We start from the raw sequence: 27,504 nt of genomic DNA on the forward strand, positions 1-27,504 counted from the left end.
TGAGTGAATGATCTTCTGTGACCTTGAATCAGAGATATGTACAAGGGTCAAAGTGAACGACGATTCTTCCGAGCATCGCGTCTCACAAAAATTCGATCTGCTCACCAGGTATCGAGCCTGTCCCGTGATTCACCTGTTCGCGAGGGAATCCCCGTGAAAAATCGAAGGAACACTGTGCGTCGTCCTCTCCGAAGCATCGTCGAGATCAGAGTCCAGTTCTCCGTGAACCTCCGGAGCGTTATAAAATCGAAAGAGAAGCGAGAGTAGGTCGCGTGCAAAGAGCGTCTCTGTTCCCCCCTTGACCGAAAGACGGTCGAAAGTCGACCCCCGAAGACGAAGGAACGCTCCCGGGTTCGATCCTTCATCCAAGATGGCTGGAAAGGCTGCTGTAGCTGTCTTCCTCCATCTCAAGCCGTCGTCAGTAAAGATCGGAGAACGAGACCTGGGAGGAAACGCCGGAATGTAGGTGATGAAGAGCGTGCAGCTCCTCCATCGAGGTCGACGGCATGCTGTTGCTGTCCCCGAGGATGCTCGCTGCCGGTCCCACGTTAGGCGAACCGCCCGTGTTCGATGGCACAGGGGTCCCAGGACACCCCACGTTGCTCGCGGACGTGTTGCCCTCCTGCCTCATCATGTTCCGCCGCCATTTCGCGCGGGCGTTTTGGAACCAGACCTGGACCAACCAGAACTCGACCGGTCACCAGAAATTTTCGATTTTTTAGAAGCAGAATCTGATCCGCTAGACTACAAATTTTGGCTCCGGTCCTAACAAGATGCGCGCGCCATAACTGTCCACAGGACACTTGAATCTTTACGAAAAATTGCTGATGCTAACATTTTACTAAGGTGAGCTATAGTCGGAAACTGTTCTTGAGTACAAGCCCCATACTTTCACAATTTTAGCATTAATTAGGATAACCGAGAATGCTTAAAACGCTCTTAGTAATACCTATAGTGAAGGACCCGATTACTGTGGGGCTGCCAATTACTGTGCCTATATTAATTACACTTATTTGTAAAGCATAATGAATATTAAAAAAGTGAATATTAAAAAGTTTTAATATTCGGTATGTTTTAAAAATAAGAATAATTAATATCAGCAAGGTAATTGGCACCCCCATAGTAATTGGGTCCCTCACCCTATATCGTAATCATACTTTGTGCACATCTTTCTTGTGCCAGCAACGTTCGAACACGAAAACATGAGTGATAAGCAGATCGTCGATTGCAGGAAAATTTGTCACATATTCGTCCCACGTACAAATATGTTTAAATAATGACAACAGCAAAGCCAATTTTGCAAAAATTAAAGTGTCCTGATACCTATGGACGGGAGCGTACAATAATTTCAGAAGCAAAATTATTTATTATTTTACTAATTCAGGAGTGTCTCAGGGTGCAATTAAAGTCTTTGGGAGTTTAGAATATTTGGTGTTGTAGAATTGAAATGTGCGGTAATTGGAATCGAATTGAACTGTAATAACATTAATAAATAATCCAATCATTTCTCCGCTAAAGACACAAGCCGTAGAACCACCAAAGAAAGTTTCGCAAGTTCGCCCGGAGGCGTTGATTGAAAGTTCCCTTTACAAAACGGAATCATTAAAGGCATGTTAACAAATTATACCGGCAGCTGGCGCGGCTGCGCAGAAACATTTGTCACGCGGCATTATAATTTCGACATCAATCTTTCGAAGATTGGCTGTAATAAAGAAACAACAATCTGAAATTTTAATTGCTTACACGAAAGCGAAATACTCTGGAGAGCTGGAAGATTAACTAGTTTGCTCATAGATACGATTAGGTTGTCCCAAAAGTTTCTTTCGCAATATACTCGTTTAATATTGTTAAATAACACGAGCATGTCGAAACAACACAATCATCTGTTCGTTAATATTGTATTATTTTCTGAGCTTCATCTCGTTCAAATAACTCGCTCAAAAAACTGCTTTAAATTTACGTTATTCGTAACAATAGTTGCTTACTTGATAACAAAGTTTTCACCTCGCATTATGATCTAGTTAATTTCGGAATTAATAAATTGATATATTCAGTGGTATTAATTTTATGACAATAGCGTCTAAGCAATTCCATTTTTGTGTTAATGGAAAATCAATTTTTGGGACAACCTAATGTTTAGGGACTGGCGAACGAAAGGAGAATTGAAAATGAAATTGATGCCCTACCTGAAGCACCCTCTTCGAAAGCCCGGTCTTTTGCGCCAGTTGCTTGAGGTCCTTCGCGTCGGGGTTCTGATTTATAGCAAAATAATTCTTCATCGTTCGCAACTGATGATGCTTGAAGCTCGTTCGCATTCGCTTCGTCCGTTGGCTCTGGTGCACGGGGCCAGGTGACCCGACAGACGCGTCGTACGCGGCCAGGGATTCCATGGACGAAGACAGTTCGGTGGGATGGAGAAGCTCTACAACAAAATGTCCTCCATTATTCAATACCCTCGTCCCCCTTCGCGTTTCAGACATATTTGTTGCGAAAATTCGCTTCTTGTTTGCTCAACCGGGCCCCCTTCAACCTCCGCAATCTCTAAAAAAGGAACTCACTACCTCGGGCCAGACGGTGTAACCTAACGTTGCCGTTTCATCCATTCCGTCGATGTCCGACAGTTTTATAAACCGCGAACGCTCGAATTTTATCGTTTAATCTGACAACGCGGCACGGACGATTTCATTTTGCCGGAAATCAATGTCCAATAATTTTATAAACCGCGATACGAAAGATGTCGAATTAATAAACAATCGTGATGGTTGTACAACTAATGATAGAACATTTGTGTTTTCGTTCACTGAAGTTTGAAATTTGTTCGGACGCACGGAGTGCAGATCGCAACTTGTCTGACGCGGCTGTCTGTGGCACACTGTTTCTACTTACGACGAACAACTGACGATCGCACTGTGCGATCTTGCTACAGTAATTCCTACATTCGGCAACAATAAAAATTAACTGTTCTACCAACGTTTCTCATCATGCTGAATAACCAGTGAGATAAACTATCTTAAGCATCGTTTATTTAAGACGAATTAATTAAACACATTAAACACAGAATAAACCTTGGAATTCCTCCAATTAATTCTTCACGATGCAAATATTCACGACGATCGCAAGCAATTGTTATAGAATGATAAACGTTATTGCAATAAAATAAACGTTGTTTCGACGGAATTGATTTTTAATAAAATATAATAAGATATGTAATAACGTAATAAAAATGTAATAAAATAAAATAAAAGTTCTTTCAATACAATTGAATTGACAGATGAAACAAACGCTGCTTCAAAAAGAGTAAAATTAATAAAATGAACATCGTTCCAACAGAAAGAAATGAACGTTGTTTCAATGGAATTAAATGAATACAATAAAATCAGCATCATTTTAACGGAACGAATGAATTAGTTGATTGGATGCGGATAAATTGTCCGACGATATGGCGACAGGGTTTCCGCCGAATTTTTGCGTCGCCGAGGAGCAAATCGTTCGATGCGACTAGATAGCCGGTCGCAGTATCGATTGATGGATCACAAGCATTCAGAAACGATCGTCGGGAGGAATCCTCTCATTTACGATCGAGCCTGGCGTGTATCGTTCGATCGACGCCTGCCTTTTTTTCTGTCTGCTGTCTGGTCTTTTTACAGACACGACCGGGCTCCTTTCGCGCGTCCTCCCGGCCGATCAGATTAAGAAATCTTTGTAATAGGTACGCGAAAGCCAGCGCCGTATGGACGCCATACACGCGCGAGCGGCCTAACCTCTTTTAATAAACTCGATGACGACGGCGACGATGATCATGCCGGGAGATTAAATTTCTCCGTAGAACTGTGTTTCTCGGCTCAATAGTAAAACCGCGTGACTCTCGAATCATTACTGCGACCAGCATTGGCTAGTCGATTTTCTTAGATTAATCATAAACTTCTTCCCCTGGCGAACCTTTATCAACACTATAAAGTCAAACGAAGAGCCCGCGAGCATTGCGAGGAAGATCGATGGATTTAATCGGGTGTTACTCGTAGATCATGACGGACAATTTACGATAAAATATGATGTAAGATTAGGTGTTAGCGGGGATGCGGATTTTCCGTATTTTTACGAAAAGAGAAATTTTAACAATTTTGCCGGATCCTTCGGTCTCTATTTCATATATTTTAATTGGTGATTTATGCGATGGAATTATATTTTGACCGAAAATAGGAACAATCGATTTTCCACGGATTAAAAAATTTTACTTTTCCGCGAAAAATTCGCTCGCAATAAAATCCCACCGAGCATCCACTCAGAATCAGTCCTAGTTCGAGGCGAAAGTAGAACGCCTGTTGAAAAAGTCTGGAAAGTTTCAAGTGAATTGGCCGATTGGTTTTCGAGATATCAAACAATCCGAAAACCATAGTTTCCATAAAAACGTGCTCGAAGTTTCAGGTACTATTACGAGAGTACACGAGAGTCCTCTCGTCTCGAAGTCCGCGGGCTCGCCGATTCTTCAAATTAGCGAGCAATGTCAATTGCATTCTTCAAACGTCAATCTGCAGGAGAATACCAAACAGGAAACACAATTTTTCAGATTCCTCGACAACTCGGATCTCACGGACTCCAGAATTTGTCAAAATTGCGCATAATACCGAAAAATTCAATTCCTGAAACACAACTCGAACAACAAGACAGGAATACACATTTCCTATGCAATATTTACAATTGTATTTAAGGTACAATTTTATTTGTATGTGCAACTTAATTCTTCGAAAGAAAGAATTGCACGATACAGTGCAATATTCCAAAAGGATCTCGACCTCGAAGGGTTGGAGCGGAGAAAGTAATCCAAAAATTTGTTAAGCACCCAAAATCGATTGAAAAATTCTTGGATTGATCGCGCGGATGTCACGGGAGTGTAGGGAGGCGGGTTGAAACGAATTTCCGCGCACGTAACCGCGCGTCCGCGGCTCGGTTCTCGACATCGAGTGCAACGGTTGCAGTGCCGTTGCAAGCCGCGCCGCGCCGGAGCGAAGGAACGCATCCAATAAATAAGACGACGAGGGTAACCATTGAATTCAATGGAGAGAAAGAACGGGTTCCGGCGACGTTCGTGGACAGGCCGGTGGACCCGGGACTCTGCTGTTGGCCGCGGACCAGGAGGAACGGGCTCTGGAGGCCTCAAGCTGCAAAGAAGAAGAAGAAGAAGAACCAGAAGAAGAAGGGGCGAAGGGGAGGCAGAGAGTCATCCAGAAGTAAATCCCCGAGCACGTATCCGCCATTACTGTTTATTGTCCCGAACTTCCATTCCCTGCGGACGACGGGCTGTTCTCCGGCTCTCGCGATCCAGAAAAGAGAAGAACACCGGCTCGTCCTTTTGCTCTCTTCAGGGTGAACGACACGGATTTTTGTTACCGATTGATCTCCGGAAAATCCTGTCCCGTTCCCTGGATCTTTGGGGAGTCGAAGAGACGTTAGGCGTATCCGGGCCAAATTGATGATCGTGTCTGCTGGCGAGCAAGGTATTGATCGATCCCGGCGATCGATAAGAATGATGAGACAGCGGTTTTCTTGTTGTCCACGGAAGCCTGGACTTCTTCCTAATTGGTATTTTACCGGGACAAATTAGCCGCGGATGGTGATCCTGCGGGAGACACTTTTCGCTAGGGGATTCTTGAGTTGTTGTGGCGATGGGGTGTGTATAGGGGATGGTGTTTGATGGGATTGGGGGTGATAGGATTGGTGATTTGTTGTGGGAAATTGATATGAAGGTTGTTGATGAAGATGTGGCTAAACTGTGTTGATGTACGGGTTGGGGGAAACGGTGTATATCGAGTTCAGAATAATATTTAATTATTCTCAGCAAGATTTAATATTTGTAATTGTGGTAGGTGGGCATGTTTTGATCCAGGACTTGGAAGTAGAATTTTTCGATAATATTGTCATACTATTTGTCATACTATTAATATTACTCATACTATTTGTGGCTCGAATTTCTTCGACGAAGAATTAATGAAAATAATCCTGGAACATCGACGAAAGATGGAAACACAAATAAAACACAAAAAAGAACAGAAAAGTGAACAGAGAGAAAAAATGAGCAACAGATATATTGTTAAGGGTGACTTCAACAGACTGAATATACCAAAAGAAAGATTTCCTGAGGAATTATGAATCATCCGATAATCGCGAACGTTTTCCTAGAGCGACAGACTCTTTTCCCACGGAAACGAAAGTCCAGGGCTCGTAGCCGCGGAATCGCTTTCCCTAGAACCAGCTCTATCAATAAACGTAGCCGAGCGTCCTGGAAAAGGAGTACGCAAGTTTTTTTCGCGAAACTGGCCTGGTTCCCAAGGCGAAGTCGCCGTGTTCTGGCGGCGAAACGAGGCCGTCTCGTCTCGTCTGCTCTCGGCCGTCCAGGAATGGCTTGTTGGGCATTTCGTGGTTCAAGAATGAGATTACAATTTGTCAGGTTCGCGGGGGCCGGAATAGGAGCCGAAATCACGCGGGGATTCTGGACCGGCTTCAGCCTCAGCTTCAACCTCGACCCGAGTCAAATCCTCAACTTTACCCTCGACTCCAGCAAAAGCCCAAATTAAAGCTACAGTCGCAGCAACAGCCAGAGTTGAAAATAAAGCCTCTGCAAAAGCCAAAGCTAAAGTTAAAGTCTCAGTAAAAGCCAAAGTTAAAAATAAAGCCTCAGTAAAAGCCAAAGTTAAAAATAAAGCCCCAGCAAAAGCCAAAGGTAAATATAAAGCCTCCGCCTCAGCAAAAGCCAAAGCTAAAGCTGAAACCTCAGCAAAAGACAAAGCCAAAGCTAACACCTCAGTCTCACCATAGCTTAAGCCAAAGCTGAAGTGTCAGAATCAGCAAAAGCCAAAGTTAACAATAGAACCTTAAGCTCAGCAAAAGCCAAAGCTAAAGCTAGTACCAGCAAAATCCTCAGCAAAAGCCAAAGTTAGAAATAAAACCTACAGCTCAGCAAAAGCCAAAGTTTAAGCTACAGTCTCAGCAAAAGTCTCAGCAAAAGCCAAACTTAAAGCTACAGTCTCAGCGAAATCCTCAGCAAAAGCCAAAGTTGAAGCTACAGTCTCAGCGAAAGCCTCAGCAAAAGCCAGAGTTAAAGCTACAATCTCAGCGAAAGCCTCAGCAAAAGCCAAAGTTAAAGCTACAGTCTCAGCGAAAGCCAAAGTCAAAAATAAAGCATCAGCAAATCCAAAGTTAAAGCTGAAACCTCAGCAAAAGCCCAAGATAAAAATTAAGCCTCAACAAAAGCCAAAGTTAAAGCTGAAACCTCAGCAAAAGCCAAAGTTAAAGCCATCAGGTCAGTCTCAGCCTGTGGCGCAGCTTAAGCCGAAGGAAAAGCGTCAGCATCGGCAAAAGCCAAAGTTAAAGCTAGAACCTTTGATTTAGCCTCCGGCTCGGCTTCAGTTAAAGCCAAAGCCAAAGCCAAAGCCAAAGCTAAAGCCAAAGCTAAAGCCTCAGTCTCGGTCAAGTTGAAGTTAAAACTGAAGCTAAAGCCGACGTTAAAACTGAAGCTAAGGCGAAAGTGCCGAAGGGACGGGGCCAAGTTGGTAAGAAAGGCACGCAGGTGGCATTATAGTATTTCACCGGCCATTCTGCTGGCTGGGGCAACATTCGTGTTTCAAGAATGAGATTACAATTTGTCAGGTCTCGGTGGCTAGGAGCCGAAATCACGCGGAGATTCCTGGGCCTGTTTCGGGCTGGGCCGCAGCTAAAACTGAAGCTAAAATCGAAGCCGAAGCCGAAGCCGAAGCAAAGCTGATGCCTGGCCGGGGCGGCCGGGCTAGCAAGAAACGCACGCAGGCGGCATTATAGTGTTTCGCCGGCCATTCTGCTGGCTGCGGCCACGTATTGGCCGCGGCAGCATTCTTTTCCGGCCAGATCGGCCAATCGATGCATCTCGCCACCGATACCCATCTGTCACTGTCCGCGGGGCCTAGCCTTTTCTCCGCTCGTCTTGCCTCGCCTCGGTTTGCCTCGCCTTGCCTCGGCCTGCGAGCTCCTTCGAACACGGTGAAATTGCTCGCCGGACTAACCTCTCGGACTCTTCCGGGAGTGGAAAAAATTCGGAATGTTTTTTCGATTCCTAGACGGTTAACGAGGAAGTTCGCCAGCAGGTGAAAGCGCTCGATGCCCGATCACTTTTTGCACAGGCTCGAAAAGGAACTCGTCGGGGATGAAGACTCGTTCGATACCTTTTTTATCGCATACTTCTTGCGTTCAAGTATTTAGCGACATGATTCTGGACGGTTTTCCGTTGTTCGAGATTGTTGGATACGTTTTATGTCATCTTCTCCGATTTTTCCGAGCCGCTTTTTTCACTCGAAGAACTTCTTTATGAGTGTAGTTATTTGTTTAGATTTTTTGTACTCGCGTGTCGAGCGAGATACCTCTTTCCAGAGCCTCGAGAATTTCCGAGGAATGAAACGAGCAACGGATACGTGAAGCCTAACTTTTTAAATTCTATGTTATTGAATTAGTTGCGTCGACTTTTTACAATTTTTATGTGCATTCCGAAATTTCAAGAAATTCTTGACAATTATCTATATTGTCCGTGTACGTTCATTGCTGGTACACTTTTTTCTCTTCAGAGTAACATCATTATTTAGACACATCATGTTCAGCAGAAAGTTAAATAAATATACAAGCCTGTCTCATCGAGATCATCTTTTCGAAAACCGAAACATTTTTATAAATCGCTGAAAACAAACACGCCCAGAATTGCCAAATCACCGAAACAAAACCACCGACAAATAATTCCCCTAAAGAACAACGACAACCATCGTCTAAAATCCTCAGCCTGCAACCGGAACACGATTGACCGTGTCCAGGAATTTCCGGAAACAAGCGATTGCAACCGTTTCGCCAATAGCGTACGCAACGCGAGCGCAATTTCGATTATACCCGTGATCCTCCGTAACAATCTAGAACAGAAAAAATGTTGGACACGTGTAGAGGATTTCCGGGTGGAACCGCGATCTGAAAAACAACCTAATTTCCCCCAGCTCCGGGGATCGGTCGTTATCAAACGCGACGGACGTTGGACAAATGTTAATTTAACGAGACGCTAACTGGCCCGCGGAGAGCTGGTGTTGCGGAACATGATCCCGAAAATCAACGCGTTCATTTCGCGCGTCGGCCGACCGATAAATTCATTTAACGCGCGCAAAGCACCCTCTCGTTTGTCGAACTGGCCTCTGTCGGATTTCATTCCGGGGTTATCAAGGATCTAAGTTGTTAATTTGCATTGTTTCCAACTCCTTAAAATGATCAGAAAGAGAACTCAACGTTGAACCCATCTCTAGCAACTAATCCAAACAATTTTTACTTTGCATAGAAATCCACAGCCTAGTTATCATAATCTTATTAGAATTAATTACTAACGGAGAAAACAAATTCTTAATCGATTCCAGTACCTTGTAATTGATGGTGGAAATTTTTATTTTGCCGGAAAATCTGCTGGCCACACAATTATGCGATGGAAGTCGATTTTATCTATCGTTCTATCTACAGAATTTACTCTGTATATGTCCCAAATGCCTAGCCGATAAAAGTCTACACCCAGAACTACCCCCACTGCCGCGGGGACCTCGAAGCTTGAGGGACCTTAGTCGCCGAGGAGTGTAAGGTCGCTCAAAGGTCATAGATCAAAGAATCCTGGCCGATATATGTCCGTGGCTAGACCCGTGCTTTAGACGTATATCGAGTAGAATTAGTCCACGACGCGGATTGAGTATCGTACATGCGTACTTGAACTTCCCGCGTGGTCTTGCTCAAGATAAGAACCGTGCTGTTGCACGGCACAGAATCCGGTTAACATTTGACTGACCCTTGTATTTTATAATCGACGCGCGATGAAGCGGAATCACTCTCGGACTACCGGGAGGAATTTACGACCAACAGCCATAAAATCGTCCATGAAGCGACGCGCCGCTCGAAAGGACGGGGTGGGAACCGGCCGACCGGATCGCGTTTTATTGTCTTTATATATAATTGGGACACTTTTTGCAACCGGGCCGGTCCAGAGGTCCCTCGGAACTATTCCTTGTCTGGACGTCCGCGCCGGGCGCGTTCGATGAATCGTTGGAATTGCGACCGCGATAAGTCCCCCGGCCGTTGGAAACCCTCGCGACAAGCCTTATGGCTGCTCACGTTGAAAAATCACCGAGATGTCCAACTGGTTCCGCCACCGGGAGAAAAACGCGGCCGACTTCTTGCGGAAATATTTTCCCCGGCGTTTCACCGCGCGCGGAATCGCAGCGATTCAGTTTTACCAACGGGAATTGCTCCGAAGTTTGCTGACGGGACCAATGGAATCTTGTTAAAAAATATTCCATATTTATTTTTGTGAATTTCACGTTGTCGGTTATGATCCAGAAACAACCTATTTTATAAACGTACGAATGGAAACCTCGAATAAGGGTCTACACGTTAGTCAGAAATTCATCTGGTGTGCCGAAAATTTTTGTTTACTCGAAAACTTGCTGTGTTTTACTTGACAACTAACTGACAACGTGTGAAAATCGTCGAACACTTTCAAAATAAAAATTTCAACCCTTGTACGCCCCTGATGCTCCATTCATTTTTGTTTTACACTTCAAGTCAGTTCAGGTTTAAAGAAGTACATCTCGCAAGACGTATGGAACAAAATAAAATATTTTACAGTATTTAAGAGGAGCATAAACAATTATACGAAATGAAGGAAGAAGAAGACGATGCATTTTTCAAGCAAATCATTAATTTGCCAGCAATGGCCAGAAAAAGTAGAAGAAAGTACAAACACCGCAGAAGTATGAAGGAATTGTAGAAATACGAAGGAAGAATTGCTTAAAAAGACAATTTAAGAATTTCGCAGCGAGTGTTCGCAATAGGAGGACATTCTCGTCGCCCAATTTGAGCAGCTCATTAAGCACGGAGGCCTTTTAACACCCGAAGCCGAACGAACTTTCCCGTGGTCGAACAAGAAAGATCCAAACGCTCTTTCCCGGTAGATCCGAAGCGAAGAAAGAGCACGGTTAACTCCTTCAAGCCTGGGAGCCACGTTGAACTCCTCAAAAACAGAATTCATTAAGGGGTACAAAGAGATCTCCGTCGTTCTGAAGCCCGCAACCCTTTCCCGGAAGACCGGTATTCTCGACTGGATCTCCGTGGATCACAGTGTCACACCATCGATCGCAGGAGAGCGGAAACTAGACTGTGGATTTTACGCATTCCTGACAAAAATGAGTGTGCGAAGAATAAAGCGGTAGAAATATTTTAATAATTCTGTTATCAATCTTCCAGCCAGTTCAGAGACGTCTGTGCACCGTACTGGAATAAAGCTTCCCAAAAATTTGTGTGGTAAAACACACTTTTGACACTTTGTTTACCTGCGATTTTTGGATACACTGAATTCTCGATATATGTCAACGACACCGTCGTGTATCGTCCAGGAGACATACCCGAGGCCTCTCGAGCCTCGTGGCCCCTCACGGGGTATACCCCGCGGTAGTGGGGATAATTCCGCGACGTTTATCATCCAGGCCTTGCCGACATATAGAGAGAAATGATAGAAAACACGTTTCTATTTAACTACTAGTTGTAACTTAGAGCATTCTCACTTCGCATAGAAATCCACGGTCTACCGATGTCTTTCGAAAGAAAGGGGTGAGAAAAGGGAACACAGCTGGACCACTTGGTACAGTCGCGAACAATAAAGAATTCGCAAGAATCCGGTCTCCGGCTCTCGCGGTTCGAGGACGCAAATACGTGTAATTGGCAGTGGTGAAACAACGCGGTATGGAAGGGGTTGCCGGAGGGATAATTGGGCCGGATGGTAAACGGGGGTGTGCTTTCAAACATCGGTATTAAAGCCATGGGAACACGTGGTGCTCGCGATCTCTCCTCTTTCTTTCCGCCCTCTTTCTCCGTCGTCGTTGCGAGTCGGTCTTTCTCTTTCTGACCTTACCTTTGAATCGTGTTCCGTCTCTTTTCGACCGGCCGGGCTCCTCGGCCAACCCTCGAATCGAACAGGTTAGCCGGGGGAGTTGCATTATTTGCCGAGCAATGAGAATAATGGCCGGGGCTCCTTCGGTGTGCAAACATTTGCCGGAGCTTTCGAGGATCGCGACCCGCGAATATCGCGCGCAGATTGCTCGCGACTCGCCTCGTTAGGCTCTCTCTCTCTCTCTCTCTTTCTTTTCTCTCTTGCAGACCCATACGGTTAGAATTCTTCAACGTTCCGCCTTCCGGCTGTCTAGGGTCGAGCTGCGACCTACGATCAAAGCGACGATAAAGCCCTAAACACGGTCCATCGATTTAGGACACAAGTGTTCGCATTGAAGCAACACACACAGAGCAAAGTTTTCTGGAGGGCCACATCTCTCTCACTTCTGAGAATGATTTTTGTCCAGATTTATAAATTGAATTTTCGGCGTCAATTTATCGGGTGCAGAAAATGTACTCAAGAGTTGTTAAATTCAGGCAATTCTGAAGAGTATTCTCAGCATGGTATAGCCTAAAATTATAATCTTGATTTCACTCAACGCATCGTTTTGATTTTGTGGAATTTTCCAAGCTGCTGACCGAACGTTCGAGGTATTAATAAATTAATGAAACTATTGGTACCGCTTTGCTGTAGGGACAACGAAGGACACATTCGAGTCCTGATGCTCGACAGATATTTTTCATCGACGTTTCTGTCGCAGTTCCAGCTCGGAGGTACCCTAATTGATTCTTGGACCCGCGACTGCGCGACCTGAGCGTCGCGACGCCCAGCGATCGACGACGGACGGTCCGTGGACGCTCTCGAAAACGGTTTTCCTTTTCGAGAGCTGAATAAATAACTCGTTCGCATTGGCAAATGCCGCAGCGAGCTCTGCCCGGTCCGTTTTAAATTGGCCTCGATTTAAATTGGGCCCGCCGAAGAAGACCGGAAGTAAACCGCCGGTCCTTGCGATCCTCGCTCGAAGGGAAACGGAGGAAATGGAACGTGTAATTGCGTTGCAGAGATATTTATATGACGCGCGGAATACGGTCTCTTTCTCTATATATGTCGCCAAGGCCTGGATGATAAACGTCGCGGAGTTATCCCCACTACCGCGCGGTATATCCCGTGAGGGGCCAAGAAGCTCGAGTGGCCTCGAGAAGACCCGTGTTGTTGACATATATCGAGAATTCATTATATTGTAAATGATAGTTTGGACACGGTGGTGGGGCCGCTTATGGCTCCAATCAGCGACCCTTTTTGACACTGAAAGCGATATGACGAGACTGAATTTGTTCAGACACTGTACGATTTTTACTGTAATGTGTGCTTGAATAAAGAAATTTGATCAACAATTTCCCATCGAGGCACGCAATCCACGTAGATTATTTGCTAGTCAGTCATTTAGAATTAAACGTACCAAGTACTAAAATTGAATAGTAGAAAATGCCTTCTGGTAATGACAAGATTGAATTTATTTAGACCCAAAATTTGTCTTACGAACGCACCTCTATCGTCCCTGTAATTGTAAAAGAAAAAATCTGGAACCAGTTGTTTGACCGGCGGCGGTACAGGCAATTCTTGAATTATTGTTATGGTTAATGCGTCCCGTCAGTAACTTAGCATTGATTTATAATCACTGTTAGGTGTGCAAAATTGTATCCAAAATACGAAGAACAATTCTTCTCCGAATTATTCAGAAGGAAACATTAAAAATTATACGGTATGTTTCCTAAAAATGGCAATAACAAATAATGTACAACACGTGTGACAATTATCATGCATGTAAACATGACTACGAATGTGAACGCGTGAGTATGTATGCACTTGTTTGTGTAAGAAAGAGAGAAGAGTGCGATATGAATGAACAATATCGATTTCACGTGTTATTGATCTATGTATCGAGCTGGACGCACGACGCGTGATCATGAATAAATAATTATCAATCGGTGTTAGAAATGAAACAAGATCCAAACACCTCCGTCAGGAGTTGTTAAAACAGAAAACCACGATTACAAGTTGCCCACGATACCTGGCAGGTAAAACCCATCGCGGAATGTGATGTCGAGCATTCCGTGATCAGAGGGACGTATGATAAGGAAGGGTAGGAATGGCGGCAAGAAGACGCAATTAAGAAAGCTCGAGGATTACTCACCGAGTGCTCCGGCAGCCAGCCTCATGGTGACGGGCAGCTCGGACCCGGTCACTTCGGACAGCTTCCTCTTCCTGGGCCTGCCCTTCTGCACCGTTCCCGAAGAGGTGATAGGACTCTGCTCCGCGGCGCTGTAATAAGCCGGAAGCGGCGACACTCCCGGCGATCCGATGTCCTCGATGCTTCCGGTCGCGCTCCCGTAATCCCCCGCGCAGCAGAGCAACTCATAGTGAGGTCTTGGGACCGACCAGCTCGTCATTCGTGAACCTTGCTGTCGAGTATTTCAGTGGCGACCCTGCGTTATCCTCCGAGTTCGATGAACGAGCGAACGCGATCCCGCTCGCGAGAGGAGACAGACTAATGGCCGGGACGCGGCTCGATCGGATCGATGGATCCCCGATCCGAGATCGTTTTTATTATTTCTCTTTTATCTAACCTTCGGGGAAGGACAACCTTCCTTCCTCTGCGTTTCACGAACCAAAGCCTTCAAGTTGCAAATTTTCGCCGAACTTTCATCATTTTTCTTTTTGCGTTCTATTTAAATTTGTGAAAGAAATGACAAATCTATTTACCGGTCTTCATTGTACAAACTTTGATTTAGAAATGAATTTCCTTATTCGAGGTAATTCTACAAGAAAAATAGTGGAAAATCTAAATAAATTCGACCGTTCGCTTCAATTTTCGACACTTTCGTTGCCCCTGGCCAGAGTATCAGGAACAGCCACCTCAGCGTTACCAATATATTATTATAAACAACCCTGATTACTGCAAGAGGGAAATATCATTTCTTCGCGGTTTACAGTTTGAATCTCGCTGTACGAACAATCCTCGACGCACCATGCAACTCTCGGAATTAACCGACGTCATTCGTCCTTACTCGTCCATCTGTTCCCATCAAAGATCCAGCGAGTCGGTGGATTAATAAACGTCCGCGACGTCCGGTGATAAGCGCTGCCGCCCACCGATACGTCCCCATCGATCCGTCCGAGCATCGCTTCGGCATCGCGACGCTTCTTCTTCATCTTTCGCGTTTCAGCCACGATAACCCCGTCGGGTGTCCTCGGAATTCTAAAGACCGGATTCACCGGGGCCCCGAGGGCTGTCATTACGGGTGGAGAACGATAATAAGCTCGGCGCGCGAAAAGCGAACGCGACGCGGCTCGTGTTTCTGTCACTCTCGTCATCAAACTCGTTGATAACAAAGAGACGGCCTTTGGAGGATGGTAATTCCGGCTCGTGTTTCTCACCTACAGTAAACCAGGCCGTCCCTCTGCCCGAAATGATCGCCCTTGTTCAACGGGGTGCCGCAGGAGGCGCACGTGAAACAGGCGACGTGGTACACCAGGTCTCTAGCTCGCATCACCAGCTCCGAGGCGGAGATGCCCGCTCGGCAACGGGAACACCTCGAGACGGCGAATAACCTGCAAAAAGATCGTTTACTATATCAGTGAACACTGTTTTCAATGTCTACATACAGTGATCTCTCTATATATGTCGCCGAGGCCTGGATGATAAACGTCGCGGAATTATCCCCACTACCGCGCGGTATGCCTCGTGAGGTCTCGGACGCCGAGGAGTGTAAACATAACACGGGTATGTCTTCTGTACGATACACGACGCTGGCAAGACCCGTGTTGTTGACATATATCGAGAACTCCTTCCTTTGAGAATCGTATGACAAAAATCTGGTGGATCGAGAGATTTCTATGACGCGTTCGGCAAATTCTATGTAGCACAAATGGAAGAGTCTCATGTTTGTTAACCGGCTCTTGGAATCAAGGCTCGCCCTTTTTCTGTGAAACAGTTGAATTTTCTGTTTCTGATGTGTAACCCCTTGAAACGACGTCTTACGACGTCAAATTTAAAGGGAACATGTACAGTAGCAACCTGACCATTTTACATTGATTTTGAAGCAGTACTAATTTCATTTTCCATTTATAAAATGAAATAAGGTGTCCACAGAAAATCGTTGGGAATGAGAATGTCTATTTGTTAACTTTTATACGAATGAACGACATCGGAAGGGGAAGAACAAGATCCAGGTGAACCGTACAATTATCATAATCACATCCACGAAAATCCTTTATCTTCCCATCAACAAGAACCGAAGGAGGACGACGCAATTCATGGCCAGAGCGATGAAAATTTCAATGTCCCTTTATTGTTAGACATCCGGAGCTCCCAGAGAGACAGAAAGAGATGAGAGAGAGAGAGAGACCCATGCGGAGACTCAACAATGGGATGGCGCAGAGAGTACACGTCGTCCCGGTATCTAGCCACCAATCAAACCGTTTCAATTCCCCGGGAGCACTCGGGTACGGCGCGGGTTCGGATCGGGTTGGATCGGGTAGATACTCTCTCTCTCTCTCTCTCTCTCTCTCTCTCTCTCTCTGTCTGTCTCTCTCCCGGGTAGGTTCAGAGTAGCCGTCGTTCCGGGTTCCTTCAAGGCGACTACCCGATCACGCGTTCTTCGTAGAATCCCCTAATTACAAAATCAACGATCCCGATCGTCGCTCGAATTCATCGATCGCCGGGGCCTCTTCGCTTCCCCGTTGTTCGCGCACGTGACCCCCGTTGTTCGTGACTATCCGCTCGGACCAAAATCGGAGAACAATGCCGGCTCTTCTCCCACCCTTTTCTCTCTCTCTCTCTCTCTCTCTCTCTCTCTCTGTCTCTCCCCCTGTTCCGTCGCGTTTTTCTTCCACCAATACACCATAACCCCCTTGCGCGAGCGTAGGCGTGCCGAGGTAGGTGCGCGAGACGATAGGGGATGGGGTGGGGAGGGGGGGGATGGTTGCGGCGTTCCTTGCGGGCCTCCCCTCCGATATCGGCCGTCGACGATCAAGCCGCCGTTACAGTTTCCGAAGCGCGAAAACCAAATAGAGACAAAGGGGTTGGCCTGGATATGGATCGTTGCATATTGCATGGGAGAGAGAGCCGGTTGTATTCTTCTCTAACGAACTGGCAGCCGTTCCAGCCTCGAGGAATACCGGTCTCTACGAGCGCTCTACACCCTCGCTCGGAATCCTATGTCTCCCTAGCTGAACGAGGGGAGACCATGCTCTACGGGGACATCCAGACACGAGGGACAAAGAGCACCGTGACGCTGGGTTGGCTGGTGTTTCAACGAGAGTAACGAATAGATAATTAATAGTTTGATTTCAAATGGTTGGGAGACAATTGAAACGGTCAAATAATGCATTCGTAAGTTTTTGTTGCATTAGTTGCATACAAGATGCAGCAACGTGCCTACAGAAAGTACAGTGTTTTCTCGATTATTGTCAGCAACACGGGTCTTGCCAGCGACATATATCGTCTAGGAGATACTATTCTTTGATCCACGCTGAACGTCGTACCCGACCCGTATTATGTTCACACTCCTCGGCGTCTGAGAACCCTCACGGGGTGTAACCCAAGGTAGTAGGGATAGTTCTGCGACTTTTATCAGCCAGGTACTTGCGACATATATCGAGAAAGGACTGTAATAAAGACGATTTTCCAATGTATTATGATTATTACTGCGAATTTTATACATTTATAATGAAAATGGGTTGGTAATGAAGATACAGGTACAATGAAGATATAGTATTTTCAACGTGCTAAAAGTATTCAAGAAGAAATTTAATTACGTCTTGCAATTGGCGCAGAAAACTTTTATTTTGCGATCTAGTGATAAAAATTTAACGAATGACAACTGTTTGTTCGTTATATATTTCGAACAAGTCGCAGAACAAATTAAATGTTCAAACAGAAAACCGACAGGGGAAAATGTCTACCAGAAGCTTCTTTAAATGCTTGCACATCAATGGAAAGAGTCCCGGTGCAGAATGCAAAGTACACTGCACTCGTTAGCGTATCTCTAATTCATCAAAAAAAAAAAAAGAGAGAACCTTTCAATTTTCTGCTTGTAACAACATACTAAACCACGTGGGACGCCCTGTGACGGACTTAACTCCCACTCCCTTTGCGCCCTTTAATTATATCGTTCCAGGAATGCTCAGAAGGTGGCGTTGATTAGGCGACGATTACAGCGTTGCAAAGTCGGAACCTGATCTTTTTTCCATTGCAGGAATAACTAGAGAGTTAGTGTCCAATATGGCGGCTGGACCTCGACGATTTTCATTTCTTTGTTATTCCGTTACAATTTTAAAAAATCGCCTTGAAGAGTACACAAAATATATTTTAATCTCTATCATTTACTTTTTGCTTTTCGTTAATTAATTCGAAACCGGATCATATTTTTCCATTGAAGGGATAACTATAGTGGTATCCAATATGGCGGCTGGGCCTCGACGATTTTCGTTTCTCCATTATTCCTGCACCTTATCAATCGATCTTACCCCCGCATACGCAAACATTACTTAATCTTTCTAAATTGTTTTTCGCTTTTTATGCATTCAATCGGAACCCGATCTCATTTGTCGATTGGAGGGATAGTGAGAGGGGTAGCATTCAATATGGCTGCCGGACCTCGACAATTTTCGTTTCCCGGTTATTCGTGCACCTCTTCGAACAATCCTGCCTCTCGGTATGCAAACATATCTTAATACCCGTCGACGGTTTTTCGTTTTTTCGTTAATTGATTCGCGCGATCGCGCAGCTTCGGAGGCTCAGACCTCGGTCACGTTTATTCACCGGCGGCCGGTAATATTTCCGAAGTGAATAATTCATACGCGGGATTGAATATTTAACGTTCCCCGTCGAAGCTCGTCAATTTAACAATTTCAATCCGCTTAACGCGGCCAACAGAGGGAGGAAGAAAGACGCCGGAAATGGAAAGAGACGGAGGCGGTTCTCACGCTTTTGAGGACTCCCGGGGAATTATGCAACGCGTGCTTCCTCCGCCTCGCCCGTACCTGCTCGCTGCGCTCTGAATTTCAACGAGAACATCATTTTCATAAGCAAAAACACAACTTTACAGCGTTTAATACACCGTACATCATCACCTGGTGCGACATCTGGGCCTGTAATTTAATTAATTTCAGTCATCGGCAATTTCCATTTTAATATCTCAATACACGACTATGCGGATGCAGCCTTTGAACATGCTGAAACGATCAAGTGACGTGCAAACATCGGCAAGAACAGTTCCCTCCGATCCATTAGGCGAGGCCTTATGTTTCAATCGAGCTGAGAACGATTTTTTTTTAAATTATCATGGTATTTTTTTAATGTTTTTACACGGCACTGTGAAACATTGTTTTGGCAACCCGAAAATATTCAATAATTGAGTCAGCGACTCCATGACTTTTCAAAATTGAATTTATTAAAAAACGTAGCTACAGGCGCGCATAACTGCGCATCGTGTTCCGCGGCATCATTTGCGAACGAATTTTTGGCATTCGCGATAAATTCAATTGAAAAGCGAATCAGCGTACACAACGTCCAATAACAGAGTCACGTGATTACAACACCGGCGTTCAATCTCCAAAGGTAAATGCCAAAATACAACAATAAAATTGATAAAAACCTCGGCGGAGTTCACAAAAAGCCGTTGGAAATAATTGATACCCGGTTCAAAAATGATTGACAATTGACTGCGGCGTGCCTCGAAAAATATTTCCTGCAGCAATTATGGAAAAATTTATTTTGCATTACTCACCGAAAAAAGAACAGCCTACATTAACCGAGCTGAAAACGGAATTCTTCTATAAAAGAGAAAAATTCCTCTATAAAATCTGCAAAGAAAAAACGAAGACTGTCCTAAACATCGTGGACCACCAAAATTGTTCAAACACGAGGGACGGGTAAAAAACGAAATTAATAGTAGGATTATCTAGATTGCTATCGACACGAGCTCGCAGAATCGTGGAGACGGCCGCGCGAGACCGAGGCGATCGATCTCTCGATCAATGTTCCCTTAACGAAACGTACAGTGACTCACATAAGTATTCTCGTCTCTGCAAACAACTTTTTTTCGTGAAATTTTTATCGCAGGATAGAAATTTTCTACCTGAATTACAACAGTCTGAAGAGAAACACAAGCTTATTTCACCACTCAATATGTTTAATAGGTTGGAAACAACAGTGGTTCCAAAATCTAATTTTTCTGCTGCTTTAAATTACCCTACTAATTTTTGTGATAAATGCATAATTGTAGTAATGATTCTGTAAATGTGTTGCGAGTAATGCAAAAATTCGTCGAGGAATTTCTGGAGAGTTTAGAGAAAATTAAAACGGTATTTTGGATCCGACAGGCCTAAACTGTGAACGGTGGGGTTAAAGGGTGTGCGAATATTTTTGGTCGAGCAGCGTGGTTCGGGGGGAACAAGACGAAAAACGAAGTGTCACCCGGTGGCGTATTACTGGAAATCGTGACCGCGTGTTTTTATCGGGCCGAGTATATCACCGGATCGTGGAATTCCAGGTCCCCGGTTAGGCTACCTAGGCTCGGAAGGTTCGCGTTGGCCATTAGTAGACATTTTGTGTGGTCCGGGCCGGAGTTTTGAGCGGGGCGGACGCTCCTATGCAAATTCGCGGATACCCCAATAAATACTGAAACGGGAAGCCTCGTACGGCCGGGAACCCGGTTCCACCGGGAACCGGTGGATCTTGCATTAATTCCGCTCGTCATCCCGGTAATTCGACGTATAATGGCGCTGCTGAGCGATCAGGCTCGCTTTGTTTCGCGTGTGCGAGACCCCGCGCATACAACCCGAAGAAATCCTTGGGAAACGGAGAAAAAGCTCCCTCTCCGGCTTTTGTGTCTCGTTTTGGTGCTCAAAGACCGAGAAGTTTAAATTAAGAAAAATACTGGAAAAACCAGCCCGAGATGTAGATAGCATCGTTTATTAAAACTTTCGAAGATTCAGCTTTGAGGGGATACATAAAAGATTCATAAGACGTATTTTAAGTATATCGCCCGTAGTTACGGACGTGTATTCCTTTGTGAAGAACGGACTGTTTATGGGGTAATGGTTTGAATATAAACATCCCCTTTTTCGTAGTTCGCCCGAGGATAATTTCGACTATACCGGGCAGCAATTATTTTTGTATTAAGTCTCCGCATGTTCGATAAGGTTTCTTTTTCGATTCGCGGAATTTTTCTTGGCCAACGTACTTCCTGCGGCTGTGCCAATGAACTGAGCGAATTTAATGACCGAGCGAAGTGTGTAAATTCCTGCGCAATGATTATGGATTAGGGAACCATCGAATTTGTGAAAAATGGGTAAGCAGAGGCATCGATTTTCAGCTCACTAAAATTAGCAAAGAAACAAAGAGCTCGTGACTTGGCTCTTACTTCTCACAATCGACGTACAAAATTTGTATTTCCCATAAAAATCCGCAGTCTAGTTATAATCATTCGCGGATAAAATTCTTCTGAATCAGGTGTATGCGCTCGCAACCGTGCTTGATGTTGCAACCGAGTAATTCGGGGGAATATTCCGAGCGAAATACCCAACGGCAGCGTGTAGCATCCAATTTGCCGGCGTAGTCAAAGGAATAGTCAGTTAATAGTTGCAAGGAGATCCTCGGAGGGCTACTATGGCGCGATTCCTCCGCCGCCTCCGATTTCGAGGGAGTTACGGGACACCGTTCCGGTCAACCCTAGGCAACGTTCGCTTAATCCTCTTACGAGTGCTCGGTACTAACCTATAATAATCCTCTTTGCAGTAGATGTTGCCGTCCCTGGCGAAGCACGTCAACTCGGCGGCCAAGGGGACTCTGCAATGGCAGCAACGCAAACAGCCGCAGTGCCACGCACGATCCGCCGCCCTTAGGTACCATCTCTCTGCTATCTCCCTTCCGCAACCCCCGCAACCGAGGCCGCTATCGCTATTGTTGTTCTCGCCGGTGGTAACCTGACGATTGCTGATCGCACCATCCCCTGGCGGGGGTGTGCTGCTCCCGCAGCCGACTTCCTTCAGCATCTCGGCCTCTCCTGCCTCCAGGACATTCTGCAAACAAAACCACCTGGTAAACGTTCCTTATAATTAACACGTTGGCTGCCACGCCACCCAAATGTGGGTGACGGAATTATTTGGCCAGGTTTTTAAATGAATTTTTACGTTAATATATTCATTCTACCAAATTTGGTTAGGATCTGTAAAATGCAAGAAGGTTGGCTGACTACTCAATATCATACGTTTGATCTTTCAATTTTTATTTCATTAAATAACGTACTTTGATTTTAGGGAATTTTTAACGTTTCTAGTTTGGCAGTCAAAGTGTTAAACTGCTGATCTTCGACTGGAAATTAAGCAACTGGAACCAACCAGAAATTTCTCACCCTCTTCAACATTAGATTAGTTCTACATTTTTCAATTTGTAATCATTGTGCTTGTAAACGTTCTTTTACAAGAATTTTGTTCCTTGCAACATATACGAAAGATTTAAGTATTTTTAAATATTTTTAAAAACGATGTTAGATCGAAATTTCTTTCTTCGTTGTAATCGTTGTACCAACCCTTAGCACTCGAATGGTGACTGTAAGGCGGCACTAAAAATTGCTGTATCATTATTTAAAATACTTTTTACATTATTAATAAAAAATATATACCAGGGAAATATTCTAGGTCGGAAGAAATGATTCGTTTTGGAGTTAAAGTAGCTTCGAGTGCAAAGGGTTACAAATAAACGACGATTTCTGATGCTAATTTCTAATGGACACAACACCTCAACATAAATCGTTTTTAAATCTCCCATTGTTCCCAATATTTTCTTGTAAAGTGAAAATATATTTGCACAGAAATGCAGTATTTAAACTATAAAATTACCACGAATACAGTTCAATGCTACGCTATAATATCCAGATGACTTAAACAGTAACTATATATTTGGACCTCCGAAACCGCAGGCGAATGCCGGATCATTTTGATTCATCTGGTTCGATAGCTTTATGGCGATAATTGTACAGAATATTACTCCGAGCGGCAAAACCGTATACATCGCCGATCATTTAGCTGTTAATGACGATTTGGTAGCCAGATCCGCTGAGGATCAAATTTAAAATTCCATGAAAAAGCCCGGAAAGCCAACATCGAAAACCGTGTTGACTAAAACGAATTTGCGGGTTCCTCAGAATAATTTAAACAATTTTAATCGAAGCAACGCGGGCAATTAAAAACAGGTACATCGTCTACTTGGTAGAACAACCGTACCGCGAAATGAAATGTGACGGAGATACTTTTTCGCTGGTCCGTATCGCGATCCGAATGTTTAAACAAACGACAGGGGTGCGATAAAGCAGAAAATTTTATTACGAATTAAAAAGACTCGGCTCCGTGCGTCGTAACTCCTGCGGTTTAAGCGTGCTACTGTTTCCACCGCCTACTGGTTTTACGACCCCTATATTTCTTGCGCCCGAATGTATAAATCGTAGCAGTCTTCAAAACTGAATTATACTTTCTGCGTACGCATATAATTAATTGCTCTATCGGGCTTCTCACTTCTCCGAAAAGCCGTCTTCGTAAATTTGTCTGCGACGCCACCAATCACATCCTTCCTCGTCACGTTTGGACACACATAAACCAAATCAGAGACAATACCAACAGAAAAATGATTTTCTCCGGCACAAATCGACTTCAAGCAAATCCAATCAGTCCCAAGGAATCATTGCTTTTATAAAACAGCGTGTATTGATCATTTTCGGCGATCGATAGGTCGAGTGATGAAGCTCCAACAAAATCTAGATTAAAATTAATTACAAACTCCACGGTGCTAGGGAAATCATAACTCATTGTAATTTTGTTAATAACGATTCGTGGAGGCTATTCGATGGTCGCAAATCCAATCTCGTTATTTCTATAAAACAGCAAGTCGTAGTCGCTTTTAGCGATAAAGCTCCGGCGAAACCTAGATTAAAATTGATTAAAAATTCCACGTTGCGATAGAGGCCACTGTGACTCATTATAACTTGTTAATAGCGATTCCATTTGCATCAAAATGGTCCGAAATCCGATCTCGTAATTTATAATAAAACAGCGAGCACCAGTCACCTTCGGTGACGAAGCTCCGACAAAACCTAGATTAAAACTGATGAAAAATTCCACGGCGCGACGGAGGCCACTGTAACTCGTTGTAATTTGTTAATAGCGATTCGCGGGGCCGTTTGCGGCGAAACGGTCCCAGAGCGGCGTCACGAAAAACCTCTTTTTCAGGCATTTAGCGGGGCACTCGAGCCGGTGGCCACTCGTTTCACGGTGAAAATCCTGCTCGGGGTGTTTTTTCCTCCTCGTCATCGTCATCTCCTCTTGCCGAGGATCTGAAGGACTCGCTCCTGCAGGAGAGACGTCGGGGCCGCATTCATTCAGGACACTTCTCGGTAGGTTGGAGAGCGCGCACGCAAGAACCGATGAATGAAAACAATTCGTGACTGCTGTCCCGTTAATGAATGACTCCCGGGGTAGTGGCTCTCTCGGTTTCGAATCGGCCGCGAGCTAATTAGTAGAACCTTGCGGATCGCCACAATAACTCAACGTCCTTTGCGAGCTCTCTCTCTCTCTCTCTCTCTCTCTCTCTCTTTCTCGGGCCCGCACGTGATTTCCGTAAGTTAAATGGAAGGTGACGTCGCGAGGCCTGGAATCACCGTACACCTCGTTTTACCAAGGTGACGCCGTTTTGCTGCCGCTTGTCACCGACGTATTAGGCCGAACGTGTGCGAGCTGATTTACAACTATACCTCTTCCCCTCCCTCTCTGGCGTTGCGTCGGGCCCGCGCACACACCACCACGCCCTCGTCCCTTTACTTTCTTTCTCGTTTTTCGCGCCGATACCACGACGATTCCGTCTCATTGTTCCTACCGGTTACGGACGGACATGTGGTTTACGGCGTACCCGGCTTGTACCCGTGGAATTTCTTACTTGTTACCGAATCGACCGGCAACCACCTTTACCCGAAGCCCCGCGATTCTTTATGAGTGACTGCTCGCGCACCTTGTCTTCGTTTCAATGATTTTTGTCTCCTGGTGCAGGCTTTGTTGTTCCAACTTCCCGCGGTTTTGGGGGTCTTCGGTTTGTTGTGATTATTGCTCGGATGTGTTGTTCTTTGTTCGGATGTGGTGTCGTTTACTTTGTTTGTCATTGATGCTCGGACGTGGTGTTGTTTACTTCGTTTGCGATTGATGCTCGGACGTGGTGTTGTTTACTTTGTTTGTGAACGATGCTCGAATGTGGTGTTGTTTACTTTGTTGTGATTGATGGTCGACCGTGGTGTTGTTTAGTTTGTTTGTGATTGATATGCTCGGATGTGGTATTGTTTACTTTGTTGTGATTGATGCTCGGATATGGTGTTGTTTACTTTGTTTGTGATCGTTGCCCGACGTGGTGTTGTTGTTTGTGTTGGAAACGAAAGTATTTTTGTAATCAATGGATTTTGTTTGTTGATCATTTTAGGACTAATGGAAATCGTATGTTTGGACGGTTCAGAGGTCGTTCCTTAATAAATTGGAAATTTTGTCGGCAACGTCTGCTACAAATTTATGTGTCTTTTACCTTGTGACTCTTCGTAAATTTTAATCAAATTGTTTCAACTTCCCATTTCGTGTTTTGTGTCCTAAATTATGTTATTCTTAATATAAATTCATTTTGCGACTAAACCTTGGGTTTATCCTTGTGTTAGGTGCACGAGAGCCTAATGTGGCGCAACCTATTTATATTTACCCTTAGTTACGTATTTTTTAACAGAAATACAATAATCCATTTTACCGTATTGCTGCGCAGTAATTTATAACATTGAACCGCAATTCATAATAAAAATCGATTAGTAAATCGAACGACGTGGTTGAAGACGATGGTCAACACCGCTAAGCAACCAAAAATACCAATAAAAAAGAAATAACCATTCCATTTTGACCTAACTCTCCCATCAAAGATCACCACAACCCATCAAACACCCTAACAACCGCCCGTCGCATCAATCGCGTGCACAAGTCAGCTATGACAACTTCAAAGCTTTTTCACCCCCGAACGCGCCCCCATCGTGAATCCACCAATCCCATCACTCACTGTCTAACGTCATCGAGCCGGCATCAAATCAACAGCCGGTTTCGGCACAAATTAAACAATTTGCCCGGGATCTCCGAGAAAGGTGTGTCAGGTAGCCGCCGGCTAAAAAACACGAGAAATAATCCAGCGAGTCCCGTCTCCTCTTATGCGTCGGGAGACCTTCCGAATCGTCGGCGTAGAACGTCATACCTCGTCCCGCGAAATTTTAACGATCCTCCTATAGAACTCGGGCGCTCTGTTCTTACCTACCTGGACGTTCGTTTAACCAGCTGGAAACGCGGCGTCGGATTCCAGCGTCGATTCGACGTCGTCTCTTCCGCTGCTTTCTGTCGGCCGTCGCTCGGCTGCTCCCGTCACCGCGTCACGGATTCACGCCTCGGACCCGGCTATTTCCATCCGAATCCCTCGGGCGACCTTGAACCAGCCACACCGATCTCTCCTAAACCTATCCGAACCTTCTACGTGGCGCGGCAGCTCGCTGCCGGTCGTCGGAAGATCGACGGGACGTTGTCGAACCGATCGAGCAGGAAAACCGGACTCTCGAGATAACAAGTTCGGGAATACTCGGAGATTTACAGACTTTGGGACTGGGATATCGATGGAAAACAATACTAACACTCTTGTGGGACCTTCGAGGTTAATTATTTGCCAGGCCTATGGCTTCACATCGACGATAGAAGCGGCATTTTGGGGTTGATGCAAGGATCAGCGTTAGAGGTCCTCGGGCCACTTAGAAAAATTGTGCTCTTGGGATCATTCAGAGACTCGCATACTCTGGCGATTGGAAATTGATGTGGAACAATTCTATCACTTTTCTGGGACGGTCGAGGTTAACTATCTTCAAGTTCCAAGGTTTAAAGTTGACGATAGAAGGCTCTAGTCTGCTTTAGAGGACCTCGACTCTCAAGACGAACACACAAGAGCTCACAAATTCTAACGATTGGGGATGGAAGGAGAACTGTTATGAAGACTCTTCTGGGACCGTGGTGGTTAACTATGTCTAAAATCCAACGTTTGAAATGGACGGCAGAAGGATCAGCTTCGAAGACGCCAGCTAAATGCTGAGGGATGTTAGGCTTGCCCCTCGATCATCCAATTTCGTTGGTGCTCGAGTGTCCTCTACCTGTCAGCGGTCCAAAGGGCCCCCAATCACCTGGCTGGTCTCTCTATCACCTGGGCCGGGTCATCTTCGTGGACGCCGGCGTCGTTCGGCACGGTTCGCCGCGCCGCCGGACCTTGTCAACACACTGGCTACGTCGACGGACTCTCACTCGCGGCCGACGGATCCTCTCGGAACCGGAAGACGCCACTTTCCCCGCTCGCGGAAACGGAAACGCGGCGAAAACGGAGCTGCGTTTAGGCCGGTGCGCTCGGAAAAATCGTGCGCGATGTCGGCCGTTGCACGGCAGACAAGTTGCCCGCGAGGGAAGCTGCTCCCCGTCGG

At 45.2% G+C, this 27,504-nt stretch overlaps 1 protein-coding gene across 2 annotated transcripts; it reads right to left on the reverse strand.

The window, feature by feature from the left end:
* Window positions 1-27,504, reverse strand: LOC143356293 (LIM/homeobox protein Lhx9). 2 transcript variants are annotated; one of them, XM_076791852.1, is made up of 6 exons: window positions 27,184-27,504; window positions 21,708-22,012; window positions 15,362-15,535; window positions 14,118-14,350; window positions 2,187-2,422; window positions 1-673 (listed from the first exon to the last, which is right to left on the reverse strand). In XM_076791852.1, the coding sequence occupies exons 2-6, from the start codon at window positions 21,983-21,985 to the stop codon at window positions 419-421; spliced, it is 1,176 nt and encodes a 391-aa protein (XP_076647967.1). In that variant the 5' UTR covers window positions 21,986-22,012; window positions 27,184-27,504; the 3' UTR covers window positions 1-418. The 2 variants fall into 2 exon arrangements, with proteins under 2 accessions (XP_076647967.1, XP_076647966.1); XM_076791851.1 differs by lacking the exon at window positions 27,184-27,504 and adding an exon at window positions 26,310-26,470.

Source organism: Halictus rubicundus, chromosome 8 (genome assembly GCF_050948215.1).
Source record: "Halictus rubicundus isolate RS-2024b chromosome 8, iyHalRubi1_principal, whole genome shotgun sequence".
Classification (NCBI taxonomy): domain Eukaryota; kingdom Metazoa; phylum Arthropoda; class Insecta; order Hymenoptera; family Halictidae; genus Halictus; species Halictus rubicundus.

Coding starts and splice junctions, on each gene's coding strand:
- LOC143356293 (XM_076791852.1), bottom strand. CDS start 21,985: ATGCTGAAGGAAGTCGGCTGCGGGAGCAGCACACCCCCGCCAGGGGAT. Junction 2,423..14,117: donor GCTGGCTGCCGGAGCACTCG/GTGAGTAATCCT, acceptor ATTTTGTTGTAG/AGCTTCTCCATCCCACCGAA. Junction 674..2,186: donor TTTCGAAGAGGGTGCTTCAG/GTAGGGCATCAA, acceptor TGGTTGGTCCAG/GTCTGGTTCCAAAACGCCCG.